The following is a 22,144-nucleotide window of genomic DNA, read 5'->3' as shown; positions in this document are numbered from 1 at the left end:
GTGTGGACAATATGTACCTCGTAGCCCAGGAGGTAGGGTTTAGTCAGGTAGCATTTCTAAAAGGACCTAACCTTGTCCGCTTATTATTTCACTAAATTTGGTACATAATGGGTGCCCTTCAATGCATTTGCATTCACAACTAAATATCCATATGTCCTCATATATTTTATCATATATATGTGTCCTAATAACATGTATCCACCTTTATAGTGATAACTCAGAAAACCATAATTGCTGCTAAACATGTGTTCGTGCTAATGGTGGGACTTCTCAATATTTGTGACTTTAAGGCACACCTGTCCCCACTCCCTGTTAATTTTGTATATTTATATGTTATATTTCCATGTTAATTCAGTTGACCCATGCATGCTTTCCTGGGACACTGAGTATTAAGAAGAAGGCTTGAGCTGCAGTGAGCCCGTAAGGACAGACTCCTGACAGCAAGGGCTATTTGCTAATGAAATAGATAACCACAAGACCCTGTAGGCTCACTTTCCAAGTCAGTGAGAAAGTCCAGGGGTAAAGGTGGCCTGGCGGACAAGGCTGGTACTGCACTGATTTGTCCCCACCAGTCTTGAGGAGGATGTGTGGGGTGAAGCCCTGAAGTACACACTGGAATCCACAGTTCCCACTCGCATTAGGTCAGATGCCCTCTGTAAGAGTCTCTATTGAGTCCTCTGGTGACAAAGTCAAGGAATGTGGTCCCCGGTGAGTCCTTGTCTACTTCCTTCAGAGAGACATCATCCAGCTAGAGGCTGGTGGGTGGACCTGTACAGGGCTCTTTCAGGCTTGGCATGGATACTCCATGAAAACTGCCAAAGTCAGGAAAAAGTGAGAGCTGTGGATGAAAACGGAGGAAGATGGGGTGGGAACAGGCCTTGGAGCCCGTGAGGGCATAACAAACTTGCAGGGACTGATAGGTGGGTGTCGTCATCATGGGAAAGTCTCTGCTTGTTCCAAGAAATGTTGGGCTTGCCACCCTCCACAAAGCCTGAGGCCTCCTTATGATGACCAAGCTCCTCGTGGTGACCGGAACCAGCAAGGAAACCTTTGCGATTCAGGACAGTAGGAGTCAGGGACCACACACCCGGCTCAGCAACACCCACCTTCAGAGCCTCGTTCAGGCTTTAGAGCAAGGTGGCTCAGGTCACCTGACTTTCTGTTTCAACCCTGGAGTTAGAAGGATTTGTGAGAGAGGGAAGATTGCTTTCTACTAAAACGGTGAAGAGAGTGACCAGAAGAGGAGGTACTACTAGCTTCACTCTGAGGGATACCCGTGAAAGGCAGAGACAGATTTCAGCCTAGCATAGCAGGCACTTGCTAAAAATCTGTTTCTGGGCATTCCCTGATAGGTGGTGAGTTCCTAATCACTAGGGCTATGTGAGCAGAGGCAAGGACATCGCCATAAAAGAATTCCTGCTTCTTTGAGTAGATGAACTTTCATGTCAGTTTTAATTCTGAAATTCAATAATTCTATAAGCCAGGAAGCACCATCTTTCCGCAGCTCAGTTTTTATCATCAATCATATAGATTCTATATAATGAAAAGTTTAAAATACTGTGAAAATCATGCTGAGCAATGAAGGCAGAACTGGGTGGGTGGACTTAACCCTGTACAGACAAGAGGGAGAAATGCACTTGGCCGCTCCACGGGAGCCCAACCTCAGGCCTCGTGGCTCTTGTTTGTCTTCTTTCCAGAAGCCTCCAGTTTCTTCCTGCTGTAGATCCTAGAGGTTTGTCCCCATTCCTGAGCACCAACCTGACCCTCTATTGGCACCTCCCCTTGCCCCACTGTCAGAGATGGAAGTCCATTCTGGTAAAATGTCACAGCAAGGGAGGCAGGAGGGTCACTAACTTGCCTAGACCATTCAGAACTTTTCTAGTTTAAAGACTGAAAGTCCTGTGTCCCAGGAACCCCTCGGACCTAGGCAAATCGAAGCAGTTGGTCATGCTGGGAAGCGAGAAACTTAGAGGCAGTTGTTTCTCAGGAGGTTGGGAGCCTCTCAGGGAGCCAAGTGCCAACAGCGACACCTTGTAAAGAGCCTCGCGGGGAGAAATTCAATAAAGGCTTATGCATGAGTGAGGCCCAGGCTCCACACTCGAGTTCAGCTCCTAACTGCTTCCCTCTGATGCATCGTGAATCAGAGGCAAAGCAGGAAGGTTTCAAAAGGGCCCAAGGCACCAGGCAAGAATGACTTGTAAAACAGACTGAGACAGTGGTCAGTTTAATTGCATCCTGCAATCTCTTTGGCAGCTAATTGGGCAGGACAGGTGTAATTCTAGGAGTCTGCTGTCCTCCCTACCGTTCCCTTCTGCCACTATCCCTTTTCCCCAGGCCCACAGGGACCTCACTACATTCTCTAGCTGGCTCCTCTCCTAGGGTGTCCCTTAGAGTTCAGCCCAGGAATTGTCTGACATCCACACCTTACACCTGTCCCACTTAAAGTGTCTAGATACCATTCTCTCTGCACCCAACAAGCTGGCTGTGTGAACTAACCAGATAAACTAGTTCTGACTTGAGGTCTGCCTGTATTGGTATTCTCCAACTGTGAGCCACATTTGGAAAACAACAAACTACACATGCATAGCCTCCTGGAATATCTGTGTTATTCCAAGATTTGAAGAAAAAGACAACTTGGAAGCACATAGATACTTTGGAATAAATATAAAATTCACTTGATTTTAAGATAAAACATACAATACCACAGAAATATAATACTCATGGTTAGTCAAGCCACATCTCCAGATACCTTCTTTCATCTCCTTGTCCTACCCCTATGTCCAACCTGTCCACTCCCTTCTAGAATCCAAGGCATCATGGTGGGGCAGTCTGACAAACATTAGCTTACTGCCCCCCACCCTCCCTGATGATATCTGTGGATGAAGCATTGTTCAGAACATAAATAGGTGATATTTGGATAAACAAAATGAGACTTGTCATTGGGACTCCCAGGTGCACGCTCCTTCCATTTCTGGAGGTGGGGTGAGGGGCAGCCTCGTGGTACTCAGTGACAATGCTGACCTGACTGAGTATCCCAAAAGCCACAAGTCCTGGGCTTACCGCCCCTAGCCGTGCCAGAGTTTCAGCATTTACCCCTGGGCCTCCTCAGCATTTCCACTGAACAGGGCGAAGATGCCAGGATGACAGCTTGGAAAGAGGGCTGCTCGTTGGATGGTACCATCCCATCCTTCAACCCGCAGTGGAGTCTGCGACACCTTGCTTTGGTTTCATTCCCCACCCCTGATTAGATATAATCCATCCCAAACACTAAGACACACCCAAGGAAGCCAGGTCCTCTAACTCGAGAGAGGGAGCTGGGGCTCGATCGGTGACAACCCAGCCAGCTGGCACCTTCCACTTTCGCTAGGCGTCATAACAGGTTTCCCAGCGAAACCCAGACCCAACTGGCCCTGCTCCTAGTCTCATCTCAGTCAGCAATGTGACAGCATAAGACGAGAATCTGAGAACTCGAAAGGACCTCAGAGATCATTGAGGTCAGGCCCAAATAAATGTTCACAGACAAGAGATTCCAGAACTGAGAGGCGTTCTGTGGCCATGAAAAAGAAGGGATCTGGGGAGTGAGAAGACCCCGGGTGGGAATCCCTGCTTTGCCATTTATAGGATATGTGGTCTTGGATGAGCCTCGATTTCCTCAAGTATGAAATGGAGATGCTCATACCTTCTTTACGGGGCTGTCATATAGAACAAAAAAGTTCAGGAATATAGCGTTAAAAATCAAGTTAAAGGGAAAAGTCAACCATTTGGCAAAGGCCAGAAGAAAAGCTAAAGCATATATGTGTGTAAAGTCCCATCCAGTTACTAAGGGTGAGCTTTAAATATGTCCTTAAATCTTCCTAAAAGGCAAAGTGAAAGGAAAATTGGATGGGTTCTAAAATTTGACATCCATAAGTTTAACACGTACCACTGCAGAATAAGTATCAACTTTTATCTAATTTCAAGACTTGCTGTATAGCTATGGTAATCAAGACAGTGTGTTATTGGCAGAGAGATGCACACAAATATCAATGAAACAGAAGAGAAAACCCAGAACAGACCCACACGAGTGAGGTCAAATGATTTTCAACAAAGTTGCAAAGACAACTGGATAGAGAAAGGATAGTCTTTGCAACAAATGGCTGGATAAACCACAGACAAAAAAATTAACCTTGACCTAAACCTCACACTTCTACAAAAACTAATGCAAAATGGATGGTAGATTTAAATACAAAATTATAAAACGTGTAGGTGAAAACCTTCAGGGACTAGGGTTAGGTGAAGAGTTCTTAGACATCACACCAGAAGCAGGATCCAGAAAACAAAAATCGTTAAATTAGACTTCATCAGAATCAAAAACGTTTTCTCTGTGAAAGACCTTGGTAAGAGGATGAAAAGCTACAGACCTGGAGAAAGTAATTACAAACCATATATCTAACAAAGGACTTGTATCTTGTAAATTCAAGAACTCTCAAAACAAGAATACAAAAATCCAACTAGAAAATGCACAAAATAATATGAGTAGGCATTTCAATAAAGAGGATAAACACATGGCAAACAAACACATGAAAAGATGTTCAACATCTTTAGCCACTAATAGAATGCAAATTAAGACTGTAATGAGGTACCACTACATACCTATTAGTATTACTAAAATAAAAAGTAGTGATAATACCAAAAGCTGGCAAGAATGTAGAAAACTGCATCTCTAGGACATTGCTGGTGAAAATGTAAAATGATATGGCCGCTCTGGAGAGAGTTTGGCAGTTTCTTTAAAAAAATAAAAATTAAAAAAAAATCAACATGCAACTACCATAAGGCCCAGTAAATGCATTTTCGAACATTTATTACAGAGAAGTGAAAATTTATGTCCACACGAAAACCTTGTTCATAGCATTGTTCACACGATTGTTCACAGCAGCTTTATTAGTAACAGCCCCAAACTGGAAACGACCCAAATGCCCTTCAATAGGTAATGGGTTAGACAGATCATAGCACATCCATGCCATGGGACACACTTGGCAATAAAAAAGAACAGACTATCGATACACACAACAACCTGGACGGCTCTCAAGGGCATTATGCCGAAATGAAAAAGGCCAATCTCAAAAGGCACACATTTCATGATTCCATTTATATAACATTCTCAAAATGACAAAATTACAGTGATAAAGCGCAGATTAGTGGTTGTGAAGGGTGAGAGATGGTAATTGGAAGGGGACGGGTGTGACTATAAAGGGGCAGCACAACGGAGATCGTTGTGGTGATGGAATAGTTCTGTGTCTTGAGGCAGTGGGATAGTAGCTTCCTGAGTCTAATCATGTGATAGAATGGCATGGAACTATACATACACATTATAGCAGTGTCTAGTTACGTAAGATGGAACCAATAGGAGAAACTGGGGGACGGGTACATGAGGACATCTCAGCACTATTTTTTCCCCCTATGAATCTATAATAGTTTCAAAATAAGAAATTTTTAAAAAACTCAAAATAAATCAAGCTTTGTCTGGTACTAAGAACTCAGCTTTCTCCCATGGTCCCACAGAAGGGGACCAAGTATTGGAGTGACAATCCACTTGTGCTGGTTCTGTGGGGTCCAGGCAAGTATAAATTCACATAGCTATTTCTTCACATCTTTCCACAAAAGAAACCGAGAGTGCAATGGCCAAGTATGTTGTCAGTGAAATTAGGACACGGAATGAGGGCCAAACTAGCCCAGCCCCACACAAGGTCCTCAATGGACCTATTTGCCCAGGAGTACCCTGGCTTTTCTGCTCCACTATTACCATCTCTCCAGCTTTGGTATGTAGCTGAGGCTCTCTATAGGTCACCTCCTCCACTGGCAGAAAACAGGGTGGAGGAGCATTTGCTGGCAGTGATTAAAACCACAGGATGGGGTAAAATTAAGCAAGGGTGTGAAGAGGAAGAACAAGGAGGGACAAGGCCTGGACTGGGGGGGGTCACCCACATTCCTCTGCATGGACCATTTCACAAACAGAACAGAAGAAGGAGAGGAGAAGCCATACCTCCATCCCAACATCCCAACATCTGGGTCTCCCAGAAAGCAAGAAAAGTAGCCACTGTCACAGACAAAAGAGAACGATCAGAAAGAAATGAGCCACCTTTATTGTGAGACGTAAATCTCTCTTCCATTTGTTCTGCGGTGGCATAGGTCACAGGTTCATTATCAGGAGAGAAAAATGAAAACTAAGAAAGGCTTTGAGCATCACCGCAGGAGGAAAGGGTCTCAATGACCTGTGGCCCCCAGCCCACCCCACCAGTTCCTATTGTTCTCCGTGTCCACTCCTTCGAGTGGGTCAAGGCAGAACAGACGCCAGGAAAACAGAAAAGTTGTCCCTGTGTCAGAGCGACACCGCCCAGAAGGAGGAGGCCTGTCTTAACTCATGGGGTCAGTTAAGGAATTCTTTGACTCTGGGGATTCTATTGAGACTGTTTTCCTGACCATGAACTACAGGTTGCTGGGATGTAGCACTTTCCTCTGGAAACCGAGAGCTTAAGCCCAAGATGCCTCCCCAGGGTTGGGCCTCAGGGGTCTCAGAAAGGTAGGAACAGGACGGGACAAGTACCTCTCCCTCACTTTGGGGCTTCCCTTCAGATCAGAGGTCACTGGGGCCACTTAGGCCAAGCTGTGAGATTTGTCCTTTGTTCCCACTGCTTTTCCCCAGCCCTGCACCCCACAGATTATTCCCCCGCTCACTGGATATATATTGTTTCACTGTACTGAGGCCCTGGGAGTGTAAGTGCCTGCAATTTGGGCAGCAGTCACCAACCAACCACTCCTTTTATAAGATAACTTTGGTTTGGCCCCAAAAGTTTCATTTTAAGGAGAAACAGATCTTTGTGAGGCTGCCAGGATAAGTTAGCCACAAAGGCTCCCTCCTACCTTCCCCACCCCCACCCCCGGAATCATCAAAGGAACCTGTTTTTAATTTAGAGCTTTAGAGTTCTGGACGCCACACTGCTCCCTCTGACGATGATTGGTGAACAGGTCCTCTATCCCTTAAGAATCCTGTAAGAGGCCATAGAGACTATCTCTAGATTAATTGTGGTTATATTTTCTCCTGGAAGAGGAGGTAGAAAAAACTCACTTCAAGTGGGTCAAGGCGGGACAGATGCCAGGAAAACAGAAAAGCCGTCCTCGGTGTCAGAGCGACCCCGCCCAGAAGGACCATTGCAAGTAGGATCCACTGTGAGCCATGCTGCAGCCACTGCAGTGCCCCTGGTCCCGGTTGGGATGTGTGAGTCACCTGGGCCTGGAAGAAGGCCTGACCCCTGGGAACAAGCACACCTGTGGTATCCCCAAGTGCTAACCCAGAGTTGAGCAGCACCGTTGATGGTGAAGGCCGATTATGCAGTTGATGGGGTCTCTGACTCTAGGGTCTCACATAGTTGGTTCCTCTATACTCTTCCCCACCCCTTTCTGGCTATGTCTCCATGCACAAGGAACCAGCCTCACGAAGCCTTGTTTTCTTCATCAGTAATGGGAACAATAATAGCATCCACTTGACAGGGTTGTAATGAGGGTTAAATATGGGTAAAATATTTCCATAGTTCCTGGAACATGCAGATAGCTCCATTACTGTTAGCTACTATTACTATTATTTTGGACATCATTATTATTAACTGTAGTTTCTCTTAACTATTAACTATAGTTGGTGGAACATTAGATCCCGAATGATGTTTGAATAGGGAGTCTTGTTCACTGAGGCAAGAACTAGCCTCACATGAATGCTGATCCCAGAGAGCCTCTCATGGTTCACAAAGCCTCTTTCTATGGCTCCTCCCACATAATCCTTACAGAGTCCCACGAGGTGGGAATTGTTCATATTACCCAGTATTTTTCATGTAAGGACTCTGAGGCCCACAAAAGGTAAGAAATGCTTCCCTGTGTCACCTAGTTAGTAAGAAGCTAGAATAGGACTTGGGTCTGAGTCCCCTGGCTTCATGCCTTCCCCTAAGCCATATTGTATGTGGGGGGTTTGGCAGGAATGTCAAAAAGTCGATTGGTTCATCTGTCCCAGTAAAAAGGGACCTAGCAACATGAAGGCTGTTCAGGTTGAGTGTCCCCTGTTCCTCCCCATGGCATACATGCCGCAGATATGTGCAGTCTGTACCCCACTGTGGGGGAGGTGGTTCAAGGCAGCCACCCAATTCTCACTGGGAGAAGGAAACAAATAACAAGGCACCTAGACAACCAGTACCACCCCTGGAAGAAAAAGCTTAAGTGAGTTTAGCATAATCCCAGACCCCCCTCTGCCTTGACATATCCAACTCTATAACTGGTTTCAGACTAATAGTGAAGTCAAGTAGAAGTCTCTTCAAACTCTGGTTTTAGAATTACTATTGACTAACAGAGGCAGCAGTTAAGAAAATCTGGTTTTTAGAGTTAAGAAAAACTCTTAAAAGGTATGAGAATTTAGGAGGCCAATTGGCCTGGGCCCAAGCCTCAGGCACATGTGGCTAAATCATCAGCATGTGATAAATTGTCTTATTTTCACAGATCTTCAAAGAAGCTGCTTCCATAAACTCATTTATTTTAGGCACTCAGGGAGAGTCTAAGTGGAATCATTTGGGTTTATCCTCCTTGTCGGGAATCTGTTCTGGGGTTGGCTGTCCCTCCTGCCCTTCTCCTGAAAACAGAGGAAGTTGCCCCCACCCTGGCTCCCTCCTGGGGCCCTCTCTTTTCAGACCACCCAACTGTTTCCCCCACCCTTTCCTCTCAATTCCTAAGTTATAAATACCAAAATTTCCACAGTTCTCTGATGAAACTTCTCCAAAACTCTTTCAAATAGCGGGACCAAAACTGCACCGTCTTTCTTCAGATCTGACCAAAGGTGAGGAGATCTGAGGATTATTTTAAATTATCTCAAAATTTCTGTCTTATTTATATCCAACCTTGGCATCAGTTCAGCCTTTATTCGTTGTGGTGCAGGGAGAGAGCCGAAGCAGGAGTGGGGATCCCAGTGCCACTGCTGACAATATGAATGCATATGCAAGCAGGATCCACGGTGAGCTCCAGATCCCTTTCTGTCGGACACTCACATAACCAGCCCACGGACACCCCCATCCTCCCGCCGTTGCACTGCTGGAGGCTTTACCTAGGCCCATCGAACTGGATGGCTGTCAGAAACAACCACTCTGCACCATAATCCCCACCCTGCACCCAAGGAGCCCTGATAGGTGTGGGCTCTGCAGTCTCCTGCGACCGGACCACAGCAGCTTTGCCCCCTCAGGAGGCACATTCTCAGTTGCTGTGGCTAGCCAGGACATGCAAAAAATAAAAAAGAAAAAAAGAAAAAAAAAAGAAAAAAAAAAAGCCTGAGTGTAGATTCAAGCATTCCGCATCCCCCTGGAAATGTGGAAAGCATCCCTAGAGGGAGCTGCAAGTATTGCTGGCCCTCTGGAGAAAAGTGTCCTCACTATACAGCTGCCTACACCCCATCTTTTCTTCACCCACTCCCTAGAACTTGCCTTGCAGTTACTGAACAGAGTGTGAGAACTCGCTGCTTTCCTGAGACCACTTCCAGGCCAGGAAAGCTGGTCCCAGCGCACAAGATTGGTAGCCGGCCTTAGGGGAATTCTGAACATTGCAGGCGGAGAGGTAGCAGAGCCTCCACGTTGCTGCTGTTGGGGAAGAGGAAAGCCTGGGGAAGGAGAACATCCCTTCTACCCCCCACTGCAGTTGAGTTGGACTCTGATCTCCATCTATAGAAACCACAGACTTCCTTCCCCACAGAGTGCCAGACCCGGGCACCTCCGAGCCCACTCGCTTAACGAAGTAATTTGCCCGCAGGAAACGGAAAAAGTACCCTGTGAGATACTCTTTTTCAATCAAAGAACAGGACAACTCCTTGGGCTAGTGCCAGGACTGTCTGAATAGAGTCGGCTGGATAACCAGATACACTCTCTCTTTCTCTGTCTCTGTCTCTCTGTCCCTCTGTCTCTCTGTCTCTCTCTCTGTCTCTCTGTCTCTGTCTCTGTCTCTCTCTCTCTCTCTCTCACACACACACACACACACGCACACGCACATGCACATGCACATGCACACACCCAGCACACGCTCGCCTGTCCAGGCGTCCCGTTGCCCCCCTGGCCAGGCCCCGGGATGCGGCACCGAGCGCGGAGCAGGGAGCCCCAGCGCGTCCAGCGCCCCCTGGGCTTCGCAGCCCCGACGTCGGGGGCGCAGGGGAAGGCGCGCGGGCGCAGCTCGGGCCGGGACTGCCCCGGGTTCTCCGCTCACCTTAATGTTGCTGAAGATAGAGCGGGGACAGCGGCGGGCTCGGCCCGAGGAGGCGTCGCTGTCCCGGCGCGCATCGGGCTTGGGCAGGAGCCCCATCGTGGCGGGCGACGGCGGGGCGGGCGCGGGGCCAGACGACAGCAGCGGCGCGGGGCGGCGTCGCCTCCAGCCCGGTCGGGGCGGCGGCGGCAGAGCCCGGGGCGGAAGGCCGGGCGGTCGGGGGCCGGGACGTCGGGCTGGTGCCGCGGGGCGGGCGGGCGGCGTGCGTGGCGGCGGTGGCCTGAGGAGGCTTGCGGCACCGACACTAGAGAGAGAGTGCGTGCCCAGAAGTTTTATAAGTGGCTGCTGCCGCCGCCGCCAGTGATGAAACGCGCCCTCCCTCCTCCCTCTTCTCCTTGGGTGTCAAAGGCTCTGCGAGCCCCCGCCCCCCGCCACTGCCGCCCCCTTGGACAGGTGTGACGCGGAGCTCGGCCGCGCTTGACGTCGCTCTCAGCCCGGGGCTGTGTCTCTGCTCCTGACGCTCGGTTTGGACCCGCGAGGCTTGACCGCCTCTGTAGCAGGTCCCGCCCGCCGGGAGGGGTGGGGAGTGGTGGGCCCAGGGTAGGGGAGGTAGTGCCTGCAGAGGGCAGGAGACTGCAGGAGGATGGGGTCGCTGGGGTTCCTGGCGGGGCGGGAGTGGGGGCAGCGGGACCGGGCTGGTGGGAGACTGAGGAGGACCAGAGAAGGGGGCTGTCGGCAGAGCTATGGGAGCGGGAGGAGGCAAAAGGAGGACCGAGGGGTGTCGGAGGAGCCCACGGGAGCCAGGGGTTTGGAGAGGAGCCCGCGGTTTCTGAAGCAGAGGGGACGCCCCGCGCCCCTCCCGGGGCCCTCAGGGAGATTTACGGAGCCAGTCTCTGCTTGTTTGCACTCGCCTAAAGGAAACCTGGGCTCTCAGTTCCGGTGATGGCTTAGAGACTCGCTGAGGCTCTGTTTGTGTCAAGAATTGATTTATATTTAAACTGTTCTTTGCTCTTTAGAGGGGGGGCCGGTAACAAGGTGGAGAGGTGGGGGCCACCCCAGACTGGGCCCAACTCCCTGAACCTGGGCCAAGGTAAACTGCAGGCGCTGTCAAGTGTCAGCTAGGCTGGGTCTGGCCCCGAGTACTTAGAGGGAGGTGGGGGTGGCTGGACAAACTGGAGGCACCCCACTGACCTCCTTCTCAGGGGTGAAATACAACGGCATGGCTGTAATTTTTCCCCAAGATTTTTTCCACTAGGATTCCCAGTGCAGAGAGGAGAAAGGTGAGGCTTCTCAAAAGAAAAATAAGAAAGTTCTATTGAAAGCAGCTGCAGTAAGGAGTCCAGTTCCGGAGGTATTCTTTCAGCTCCCTAATTCTGGTAGTCCTCTGCAGAGTCAACGTCTGCAAGCCCACCCTACTTCCAGGAGAAGCATGAGCCTACCCTCAACACCCCGGAAGCTTTGGCTATGACAAAGGCCTCAGGACAGATGGGCCATATAGGTTTCTTATTTCTACCTAAAGCCAGATGGCTTTCTGGGCCTAGTCTGGGCTGTCTTGTGTCCTGGGGCTTCTCCTGTCTCCTATCCACCTGTGGTCCCAGGACCCTGGACAAAACAGTATGCAGTGCTGAAGAAAAAGCCACCGGACAGTGGGCAGGCTCTAGCCACTTTGCCAACCCACAGAGTGCATGCAGAAAGGCTTTTCTTGAGCCCTGCCCCAGCCTCAGAGACAAAGCAGGCATGGAACTATAGGTCACCAGTCTGACCTCCTAGAGAACTTGGAACACAAGGACCACTACCATAACAGAACACTCAATGTATGCTGAGTACTGGACTGTAACACCCATCATGGATCATGCCAGGCATTCTGCTGGGCACACACATGTGTGAGGCCAGAGAACCCCACTATTAGCCCAACACTTATAGGCACTCTTACAAATCTGGATTTTACAGATGATGATGCGAGAGAGGTCAACTAAAAAAAAAAAAAGTAACTGAGAGACATGCAGCTACTAAGTAATGGAGCTGGAACCTGAACACAGCTTTGTCTGACTCCAAAGGCCAGATTTGAAGCACTATGCCCTTTGAAGAGTAATCTATTCCAGTGGCCTCATTTTACAAGTGAAACCAAGTAGAGACCAGAGAAGGCGAAGGTCACAGGCACATTGGAAATGCTATGGCTGGAGCCTCTTCCTCAAACTCTGAGGCCTTGCCAGGGTCCTCTGATGGAATCCCAGGTGGGCAGCCTCTCCAACACTTGACTCATTCTGCTCCATTAGCTGTGCCCTTTGCCCTCTTTTAGGACCAGAGTTATCGCCAAAGGAAAGGCCAATTCGGAAGTGCTCACAAATGGTTATTTGCCTTCATCTACCTTTACTAGGTAGAGTTTAGCTAAATATAATGGGAATCTAACCAAAGTGGCTTTGATGTGACTTATTTTTCTCTTATAAGAAGACTCTTAGTAGCTAGTCCAAGGGTCATGACCAAGGCTCCTTCAGGATTCTTTAGCGTGTGACTTTCATTCTCATGGCTGGCTCATCATCACAAGGTGGCTGCTCTACCTCCAGCCTCCTCTCCTAATTGCAGGAGAGTGTGGAAGACAGGAAATAGGAAGGAGCTGTGCTCACATTAGGGAAATAGATCTCCCATGCATGCTTAACTACTTCTCATTAAGTCTTGTTGGCCCAAACTGAGTCAAATGGCTACTCTCTGCAAAGAAGGCTAGAAATGTAATTAACACTATTTGCTGCCTCCTGAACAAAATCGAGGTTCTATTAGGGAAAATAGGAGAAAAGATATTGTGTATTCAGCTTTCAGTGTCTGCGTGTAGCATATCACATTTCCCCAAAAGCACCTCCAGAGCCTGCTTCCATGACCCTTCCCAGATCCTTTTCTTAGCACTGTGGAAAAACAAAGCACAAGATCAGTCCCCAACTCCAAAGACTCCATGGTCTTAGGTAGGGAGTGAGAAGAGAGCATCATCGTGATGTAGAAAGAGGGCTGTTCTGCACAACTGCCATAGTAACACAGAAGAGGGACCCTAACTCATCCTCCAGGCTTCCTGGAGGAGGTGACTCTCAAGCTGAGCCCTAGGGACTAGAAGGACTGGGAGAATTAGGGTGAAGGAAGGTAAATCTACTCCATAGTTTCAGTCTGGCTGGAGCAGAAGACCCGGGACAGTGGACTGGAGGTGGAGAGGGGGCACCTGGGCTAATTCACATGTCACGGAGACCTCCCTGTGGCATTTGGATAAGAGTGCAATGTGGCAATCTGTGGAAGGAAACTCAGGAGCTACGAAGAAGGCAACGGAGGAGAGAAAGACACAGAGATGTTGAAAGGAGAGGGCATTTAGGTGTTAGAGACGGAGATATTAGGGACGGCTTCTAAGATCTGACTTGGGCAACCTGCACTGAGGCTCTGGCAGAGGGAGCCCTGAATGGGGCACCAGCTATTGAGAGAATGCAGTTATTCCCCCTGGGTTCATTTGGAGTTCAAACTGCCTGGAGTACATGCAGGTCAAGATGCCCAGAAGGCAGGTGAGTATGTGGGTCCAGTGTCCAGGTGAACTCTGGACTAGAGATAGAGGCTTGGGAGTGGTGAGTAAGCCTTGAGAATGTGTTGATGAGAGATAGGTCCAGGACCAGCCACTGCGACATCCAGAGGTGGCGCAGAGGATGTGTCCAGGAAAGGAGACAGAGGGGACACTGTGGCGGGAAGTACATCAGCTGAGGGATGGTGTTTTAGAGAGAAAGAGGTCAAGAGCATGTCTAGCTTGCTAGGGAGGGAAGATAAGACTCTGGCAACAGGCCGGCACTGAGGCCCTTGGCAAGAATGTTCCCAGCGGGTGATGTATGCAGAGGCCTGATTATGTGGGTCAAGGAGGAACAGGAAAGGAGAACATGCAAACAGAAGCCATCGGCGACTTTCCCTGAGTTGCAGAGGGAAGGAGAATGAGCAGGAGGAGCTGAGCAGCGTCAGGCTCTGTCTCTCAGACTTGTCTCCATCTTTCTCAGGTCTCGCACTGGAGCAGCAGTACGTTCACACTCCAGGCTTTTGCTCATGCTGTTCCACCTGCCTGTGCTGCCTGCTTAGCTTCTACCCTTCGAGAGCAGTTCCTGTTACTACCTCTTCTGAGCCCCCTTAACGAGAGTAGAAAAACATGTTGCGGTGGTACAGACAGACACGTTATCCCTCGTCACTCAAGAAACTGGAGGTCATTATTTCCATTGTACAGATGAGTAAACCGAGGCGCGGGGCTCTTCCCTAGCGCACTGTTCCTGTCTTTATTATCACAGGTCACAGGGAAGGCAGTATGTGTGGTGGCGAGGGAGCAGACCTTACAGTCAGACGTGGATGCTGACCACCCTTCACATCGACCGTGTTACCTTAGATGCGCTATTCAACCTCTCGGATCCTCAGTGCCTGCTCTTAAGATGCAGACTTTAGCGTCCACCACCCAGGGCTGTAACAACGTGTGCAGTGAGGTCTCAGCGCTGGCGGCGGCGGCTGTCGCTGTGGCGGCTGACGGTATTGATGATGGTAAGTGTGTGCTATGCCTCTCCCCAGCTCAGCTGCGAGATCCTTGGAGCCAAGGTTCTGTGTTAACTCTCTTTGTGTCCCTCTTTTGGCCCAGCATGCCCTGTTGTTTAAAAATGTTTATTGGATGGAATGAATTCCAAAAAGATCCAGTGACTGGGGAAGGCCTCATCGTCCTGAGGCTTCCAGGCTGTTGCTGTCTCTGTCAGCCCCCCACTGTTTGCCTGCCAGGGCCCAGCCCTGCTGCACCCTGGAGGCCCCTCATCATAGCCTTGTCCTCACCAGTGGCTGGCCATGGGCCCTGGGTGTGATTATCAGTCCACAGACCACACTCTCCACTGCGACAGATGATGAAGGTCCACTGAGTGTCATCATGGATTAACTCTGGCTTCCTGGCTCCTTATATACCAACAGGTACAAGGGGACCCAATGACTGTTCCCCCTGCCAGGTGAAGGGCACCTTTGCAGCCAAGTGCTCCGCTACTTTGTCACTGTCACTGGTGGGGTAGCCCGTTCCACCTGTAAGTTGCCCTGGCCACTAGGTTATATTTAGCAAACACACAGTGATGTCTGTCCGTGCCTGGCACTGGTGCAATGTCATTTCATTTAATCCTCGAAGCAACCCAATGAGAGGAGTTACCTTTATTAGTGACATTTTATGTTTGGAGAAACTGAGCAAAATAACTTGCTCGGGGCCACATAGCTTGTAAGTGGTAGAGCCAGGATTTGAACCCCAGCAGCCAGATGCAGACTCTCAGCATCTGGGAATTTTGCTCAGAGTCGGAGCCGCAGCATGCGGGCAGGCTAAGTCTAACCTCCACCCGTGGGACGATCCTTCGGGGGTCTGAAGCCCACCTTGGTGCTCTGCCCACCAGTGCCCCCTGGGAACCTCTCTGCCAGCACCACACGTGGCCTGGGGTGCCCTCCCTAAATGAGGGCCTGAGCAGGGCCTGGGGCTGCTGGGGCCTTCCTAGATCCAGCTGCAAAACCACCCTCTGTTCTGTTCTTCCCTACTGTGTACTCTCTGTTCCTGCAGCATAGACCACATGCCTTTCTCTCTTCCTCTGTGACCCGGGGCCCCTCTCCTGCCCCCACATCTCCTTCTCAGGGCCTGAGGCTCACCTTACCCCCAACACACACCCTGAGTGAGGGGAATGAGGGGCGCTGCAGCACCAGGGTGACCTGCCTCCCGGGACCCCAGCTGCTCTGCATATTACCTGGGATACCCCAGTGCTTGGCACAGGGCAAGGTGCATAGTGAGATTTCTATTTCCTTCCAGGAAACACAGCTCAAAGCCTGGCTGTCCTGTCCCTGCTCCAACTGTCACCCAGTGGAGGTCACTCACTGCTTTGGCAGGAGGTGAGCAGGGGGCAGGAAAAGGAGGGACTCCAACAGGCCCAACCCGCACTGCTCACGTCTGCTTTCTTAGCATCCTCCTCCCTGTAGGTGAGGAGACCCAGCCCGGCCCCCTCCTCGGCACTCTGCGCACGCAGTTCAGGTCCCACTCAGGTGTGCCTGTCACAGCTTGTCCTCCTGTGCCCACTCATCCTCCCTCCTGTGTGATAATCAGCGCCTTCCCCTCTGTATCCTGCTGGGGTCACGCAACACACGTTTGGCACCTGTGTTGTCCTTGGCCCTGTGTGGGCCTGGGACTCACCGTGTTCTGCCATCTGGCTGTCGCCAAATCAACAGAAAATCAGTGCTTTGTCTCTTTGCCATGGTGCTCGTTTTTACACTCGGTTAATCTTTATAGAAACCTTTTCAAGAATAATATAACTGCATTTTAACTCTCCTGGGAAAGATAAAATATTTATCACCCATTATTCCATACCACTATTTAAATGCTGCTGAATTTTCTATTTTTTTTTCTAGTTCTTTACAATAAGCACATTTTTACTTAGAAATATCACAGTATATCATTTGTCTCCTACTTTTTTTTTTTTTTTTACAATAAACATTGTTCCATGTCGAGAGAGGCTCCTCGCCACCACTCTGAATGGCTGCATGGGCGACCAGGAGTTATTAAGCCTATGCTCACGTCGAATGTTGAGAATGTCTCTAGCTTCCGTCTTGTGCAAATAGCGACTGGATGGTTGACATTTTACAAAAGGTTCTTTGCCTTAGGACCGAATGCCAGCAGTGTCACACAAAGACCTCTAGGCATTTTTCTCTGTGAGATTCAAAATTATTTCTCATACTGCATTTAGACCACTTTGGTCCCTTCTTCCTTACCGGTGACACCCCTCCTGGTACCTGTAGAGGGAAGTCAGCACCCCAGGGGGAATGGAATGACTATTCCAGCTGTAGAGCCCCCTCAGGCACTGAGGTCTCCCTTGTCCCCAGTAGCCCAGACAAAGCCCTGGAGCTAAGACAGCCAACGTCAGGCTCACACGAGGATGCCACAGGGTGTGACTGTCTTGATCTGAACTCCTGTCTTCCACTCCCAGTTCTGAGGAAGGAACTCAGCATCCAGGACTGTAGGTTGGAGGCCTGTGTGGGTGCCTTCCCAGAGACAGATGGATTCCTCATCCGTATAATCAAGGCATTGGACTTTACAGTACAAACTGAGGTTATCCTCTTATTCTCTCCTTGCTCTGTCAACTTATTAGCTGTGTGACCTAGCACAAGTCACTTAACCTCTCTGCGCTGCAGTTGCCTCTTAGAGCTGTGTGAGGCGAGAATTGGACTTACAAGCCTCCTCGGTAATGCTCACCATTATTATTGTCATTTTCTCCTAAACAGCAGTGCTTCCTCGTGGTTCTTTCTTCGCCCCTCAGCCGCTCACCGCTTTACTCCTAGGAGACTCTGCTTTCTCCATAAGAATGTCTCCCCAAAGGCTTCTGCACAGTGGAGCCTCAGAGACATTTAAACCTGTTCCCTCTATGGAAGCTGAGTCTTGGGGCAGGAAGGCTGTCTGTCATCTGTCATCCCAGGCCAGAGGTCGTCGAAGACATAAAGGGTGGGACGGAGTGGCGGAAGGCGGGGGCCAGGCCTGGACCCATCCCTAAGTAAACTTAGCTGGAGCTCCATCCTCCCCTCATGTTGGGGGTGGAGCTGGGGATCCAGGATGGAAACGGCAGGCCTGGCCTCCTCCCAGGTGCTGCTCTCCTCTCTCCTCCCTTTCTATGTGCACAGAAACTCGCGCTCTAGAGCACAGCCCTGGCTTTCCCCTTCTTTCCCCCCGGAAGCCCAAGTGCATGGCTGCAGCATGGATCCCGCCCCCCCACACACCCCCAGACAGGCTTCCTTAAAGCCTCTTTGCATTTCCGGCTCAGAGGTGCCTCTCCCTCCCTCACCTCTCCCTTACCTTGTCCACCGCAGAGTCAGCCCATGTATGTCGGTATCTCTTCCATTTTCTAAAGCCGCCCCCCTACCCCGCCCGGCCAGCCTATATTACTTTGATAATCGCTCGGGCGTCTGTATCCTTCCCTGTGCCCTCTTTCTGGTTCTGAACTAGGTCTGGGCTCGTTCTCCCACCTACATACCCTCACTTCTGGAAGGAATCCCCTCTTTCCTCAGGCTTCCTTCTCGGTCCCCTTTTCTCCTCCTTTACTTGTCCAGATCTGTGGCCTCTTCGCTTACTGGAAAGGCTTCTGGCTCCCTGTTTTCTTCCCTCTGCACACTTCGCACCCACTCCTTGGCTCCCAAGGTTATTATGAGGCCTGTTTCTCTCTCTCTTGGGGAAAGGGAACAGATGTCCTGCCCTGCTGCGCACACACCCGCCCTTCGCTGTTCGGACTAACCCCATATCAGGTAGATTGTGAGCCTTCAGGGCAGGGACCAAGTACAAACACAGGTGCAGATAGCAGGATGTCACCCGCAGAAGACAGAGCATGGATCCAACTGTCAGAGAGCCTGCCTCTCCCCCCTCGGGCATGAGGGACTGGTGGGGTCGTGTCGATGACGTGCATAGCTGATTTCCCAATTGAACAAAGCTTGGGAGGAGGGTGCTGGGACCTCCTCAGCGCCTGGACCAGACCAGCAGCCAATGGTTACTCTGATAATTACCAGGTCTTCTGCTCTGTCCTCTCTCTGTGTCCTACCCCGAGCTGGCTTTCTCCGGCAGCATCAGCTTTGCTTTCTGAGCTATAAATTTCAGGGTCTATAAAGCTCTTCAGGTTCCTTTACCTGGGCCTAGGGTTCCTAACACACCCTGGGCTATGTTCCCTGTGTGCTGAGTCATTTGATTAGGTCACTGGAAGTCAGGCCTCCTCCCTGGTCATGGGTCACAGGGAAGGAACACCTGGGCCCCATTGCTGGGGATTCAGGTAGAGAATGGTCACAGGTTCCTTGCACAGCCAGCAGGAGAAGAAGGTTGAGGCTGACTAGGGAGGATTCCCGTCTGAGGCTGGGCAGACCAAGCCCTCTCACTCTGGTGTGTAGAGATTAAGCCCCCCAGGGGCTCCTGGCCTCACGTGCTCTGAGAACCGCCCTGAGGCCACAGAGTCGGAATGATGTCCCACACACTGGACATCTGCTGTTGGCCCCTCTCCGAGTCTGTCCAATATCTGGTGAAGACACCTGACCTTCCTTTGGAGTGCCCCCCCCCCACTCTCAGGTTTTGAGGCGAGGTGGGCTGACCCCACTGGGATGGGAGGGCCTGGGTCCAGGCCTGGCCACGAGGGCCCCCTGCTGGGGCAGTCAGAATGGGGTGCTCTCTCTGGGGCCTGCCAGTAGTGGGGTCTGGGGCATTCTGGGGAGACTCTGCCCCAAGATGTAGCCACCAAAGGAGGAGGAATGTGGGACTGAGGTCGTGGAGGCCTGTGACCATATCCTCCAGATTCTGGATCTCACTGGGTCTGCATCTGGACTTTGTAATTCTATGAGCCAATAGATTCTCTTTGTGCTTTAGGTTTAGTTGAGCTGGACTTCCTGTTAGCTGGCATTTAAAGGTTCTGATAAATCCAATAAACTGAGGTTTGTACAACACGAAGCAATTCACAGAGTGGCCTCAGAGCCAGGATCTCACCGAAGCTTGCAGCTGCCACTCAAGGTAGGTCCGGTTGTTATTACCCTTGTTGCAAAGAAGAGGAACTAAGGCTGAGAGGTCCTGTGAGAGGTTAGTGTGGCCAGGCACCCAGGTTTTCTGAACACAGATCTTCTTCCTCTGCTGGGCATCGCATATGGGGGAGCTACTTCTGCCCCGCTAGGGTCAGGCCCTGGCAGTTGAGGGAACAAGAGCAGAGGCAGGACTTCCCAGCACTCCAGGGAGATGGCCGAGCTATGAAAGGCTCCGAAAACCTGTGGAGAAACAGCTCCATGGGTATACACGGCCACTAAAAGTTACACTCATGAAGAATTTGTAATAATGAGGGAAATGCTTGTCATGAAGTCAAATAAAAAAAATCAAACAAATTTATATATGACACACACCCACACCCACACACACATAAAATACTTGTAATTATGTTTTTCAAAAAGCAGGTGAATGGAATTGTTTTTAAGACTAAAAGAAAATAGACCGCAGTGTTAATAAAAATGATCTTCCCATGATGGGAATGTAAGAGTTTTTTTAAATCTTATTTTCTCTGCCTCTTTCCAATTTTTATGATATATTTTACTTTATAATGAAGCAAATATGATAAGCTCGGTAAAAAGAGAAGAAGAAGAAGAAGAAGAAGAAGGAGGAGGAGGAGGAGGAGGAGGAGGAGGAGGAGGAGGAGGAGGAGGAGGAGGAGGAGGAAATCACTTGGTCACACAGCAGCTTTCCTTAAGCATGATTTGCAGAATTTAAACTAAATCAATCCCTTATCTGAATGGTGTGAAGGAAGCTGCTCCCGGTCTAGCGCTGCCTTGACTGCTGCCAAAATTCAACCATTACCCTTGTAAGAGTGCTGTACTTGGAGCACTTCTCTCAGACAGCTGCTGCTCCATGGTGGTCCCGTCATTGAGAGCACAGTCCGTGTGCTGAGTGCTCCATCCTCACAAGAGCTTGCAGCGGGGCTCCAGTCACTGTGCCTTTTCACTGGTGGAGGGGAAACTGAGGCTCAGAACTTGCCCTCTGTCGCAGAGCTAGTGAGGGGCAGAGCTGAACTCGTCTGATTCCAAGGACCCAGCCAGCGGCCACGCTGGGATGCTGCTTCTATTCCCAAGCATTCCTAGGTGACTTGTTTATTTGTCCCTTTCACAAACATTTACTGAGCACCTACTGTGCACACGATATGATTCTTGCTCACAAAGGAGACATGGAGGAAATATGAAATACCAGTATATCCCAGCAGCTCTTAACACAGCTCAGCAGTCTCAAAGGGGAGTGTGTGCTCTCTGGTGGGGGTCCAGGACCACCGGTAGGCAGAATATATCACTACTTCCATTTATAGCTATTTTTGTCTCAGAATTTTGAATTTCTATTTTTATGCATTCATAATACGCATGATATATTGACATACTAACATCTACATAAGACATGTGATAAATCGTTGATTGGTGTGTACTCAGAAAAGACTCACAAGTTTAATTTGTGAGTCTATGTATGTGAAACTACATGCCAGGATGATCAGGAAAGGCTTGTAGAGAGGGTGGGACCTGCACTGAGACCGGTGGTCCTTGTCCAAGCAATGAGAGGGGAGAGGGCATTGAGAACATGACCAACCAAGGTCTGGTAGGAGATGCGCCCGGCATAAGTCAGGGAGTGGAACGGCGGCCCCTCCACCCCGGCTTCCTCCCCCAGCCTCAGAGCCTGCACAGTCTCATCCAGCCCTGCCAAGCCTCTGGGCCCCTGCGGTTTCAGCCTGTGCCCACCCAGTCCAGCAGCCAAGTCCCACCCTGGCCTGGGACATGGTGACACACTCAAAGCCTGGACCAAGACCCTCTGTCTCCCCCACCCCCGGGTCGCTTTGTGCTTCCTCCCAGACCCAACTGCTCCCACTGCTCTGCCCCTTCTGGCCCCGCTCAGCCCACTCATCTCCCACCTGCTCAGGCTCTGCACCTTCTGCTCACTCCACTTCCATCTGAGGCTGGAAATGGCAGCCCTCAAGGGCCCACACCTTTGTGCCCTTCTGAGCAGAGCTGCAGTGGTTGGAGTGAGGGCGGGGTGGCTGGCTGGAGGCTTTCTCCCGGGTGTCCCTGAGGGCACTTCCAAGCCTCTACTCCTTGAGCCCTGCCTCCCGAGGCTCAAACATCCAGCCCAGCACCCACCGCCCTATCCTACCCCCACCCCCACCCCCATCCTCATTTCCGTCATCCATCCCTCTCCTCATTCTTTAAGGCCCTGGCTCTGACGAGAGCTTTTCCTCTCAGTCTCCACTCACACCACATGACCACCCTCCTGTCCCATCCCCACACCCTCAGTCCTTGACCTCCTCCGCTTTGTAGGTCTTGACTTCCCGGCCACATCGGTCACCTGTGCCCACAGCAG

The 22,144-nt window shown here is 50.3% G+C and overlaps 1 protein-coding gene and 1 long non-coding RNA gene across 2 annotated transcripts in view; one reads left to right on the top strand and one right to left on the bottom strand.

The window, feature by feature from the left end:
* The window catches only part of SLCO2A1 (solute carrier organic anion transporter family member 2A1), a 77,026-nt gene extending 66,642 nt beyond the window's left edge, over positions 1 to 10,384 (bottom strand). Inside the window, exon 1 of the mRNA XM_016140328.2 lies at positions 10,258 to 10,384. Coding sequence (XP_015995814.2) covers positions 10,258 to 10,353 — 96 coding nt within the window. The 5' untranslated portion in view covers positions 10,354 to 10,384. The remainder of the gene's footprint in view (positions 1 to 10,257) is intronic.
* Positions 10,385 to 14,755: 4,371 nt separating this feature from the next.
* On the top strand, positions 14,756 to 20,027 carry LOC118601775. The gene is made up of 3 exons (XR_004950597.1): positions 14,756 to 15,201; positions 16,067 to 16,146; positions 19,640 to 20,027. It is a non-coding gene; the product is annotated as an uncharacterized LOC118601775 (long non-coding RNA).
* The last annotated feature ends 2,117 nt before the right edge of the window (positions 20,028 to 22,144 follow it).

The sequence above is a fragment of the Rousettus aegyptiacus genome, unplaced genomic scaffold (genome assembly GCF_014176215.1).
Source record: "Rousettus aegyptiacus isolate mRouAeg1 unplaced genomic scaffold, mRouAeg1.p scaffold_m13_p_4, whole genome shotgun sequence".
Classification (NCBI taxonomy): domain Eukaryota; kingdom Metazoa; phylum Chordata; class Mammalia; order Chiroptera; family Pteropodidae; genus Rousettus; species Rousettus aegyptiacus.
This window is presented reverse-complemented; position numbering and strand designations above follow the sequence as displayed.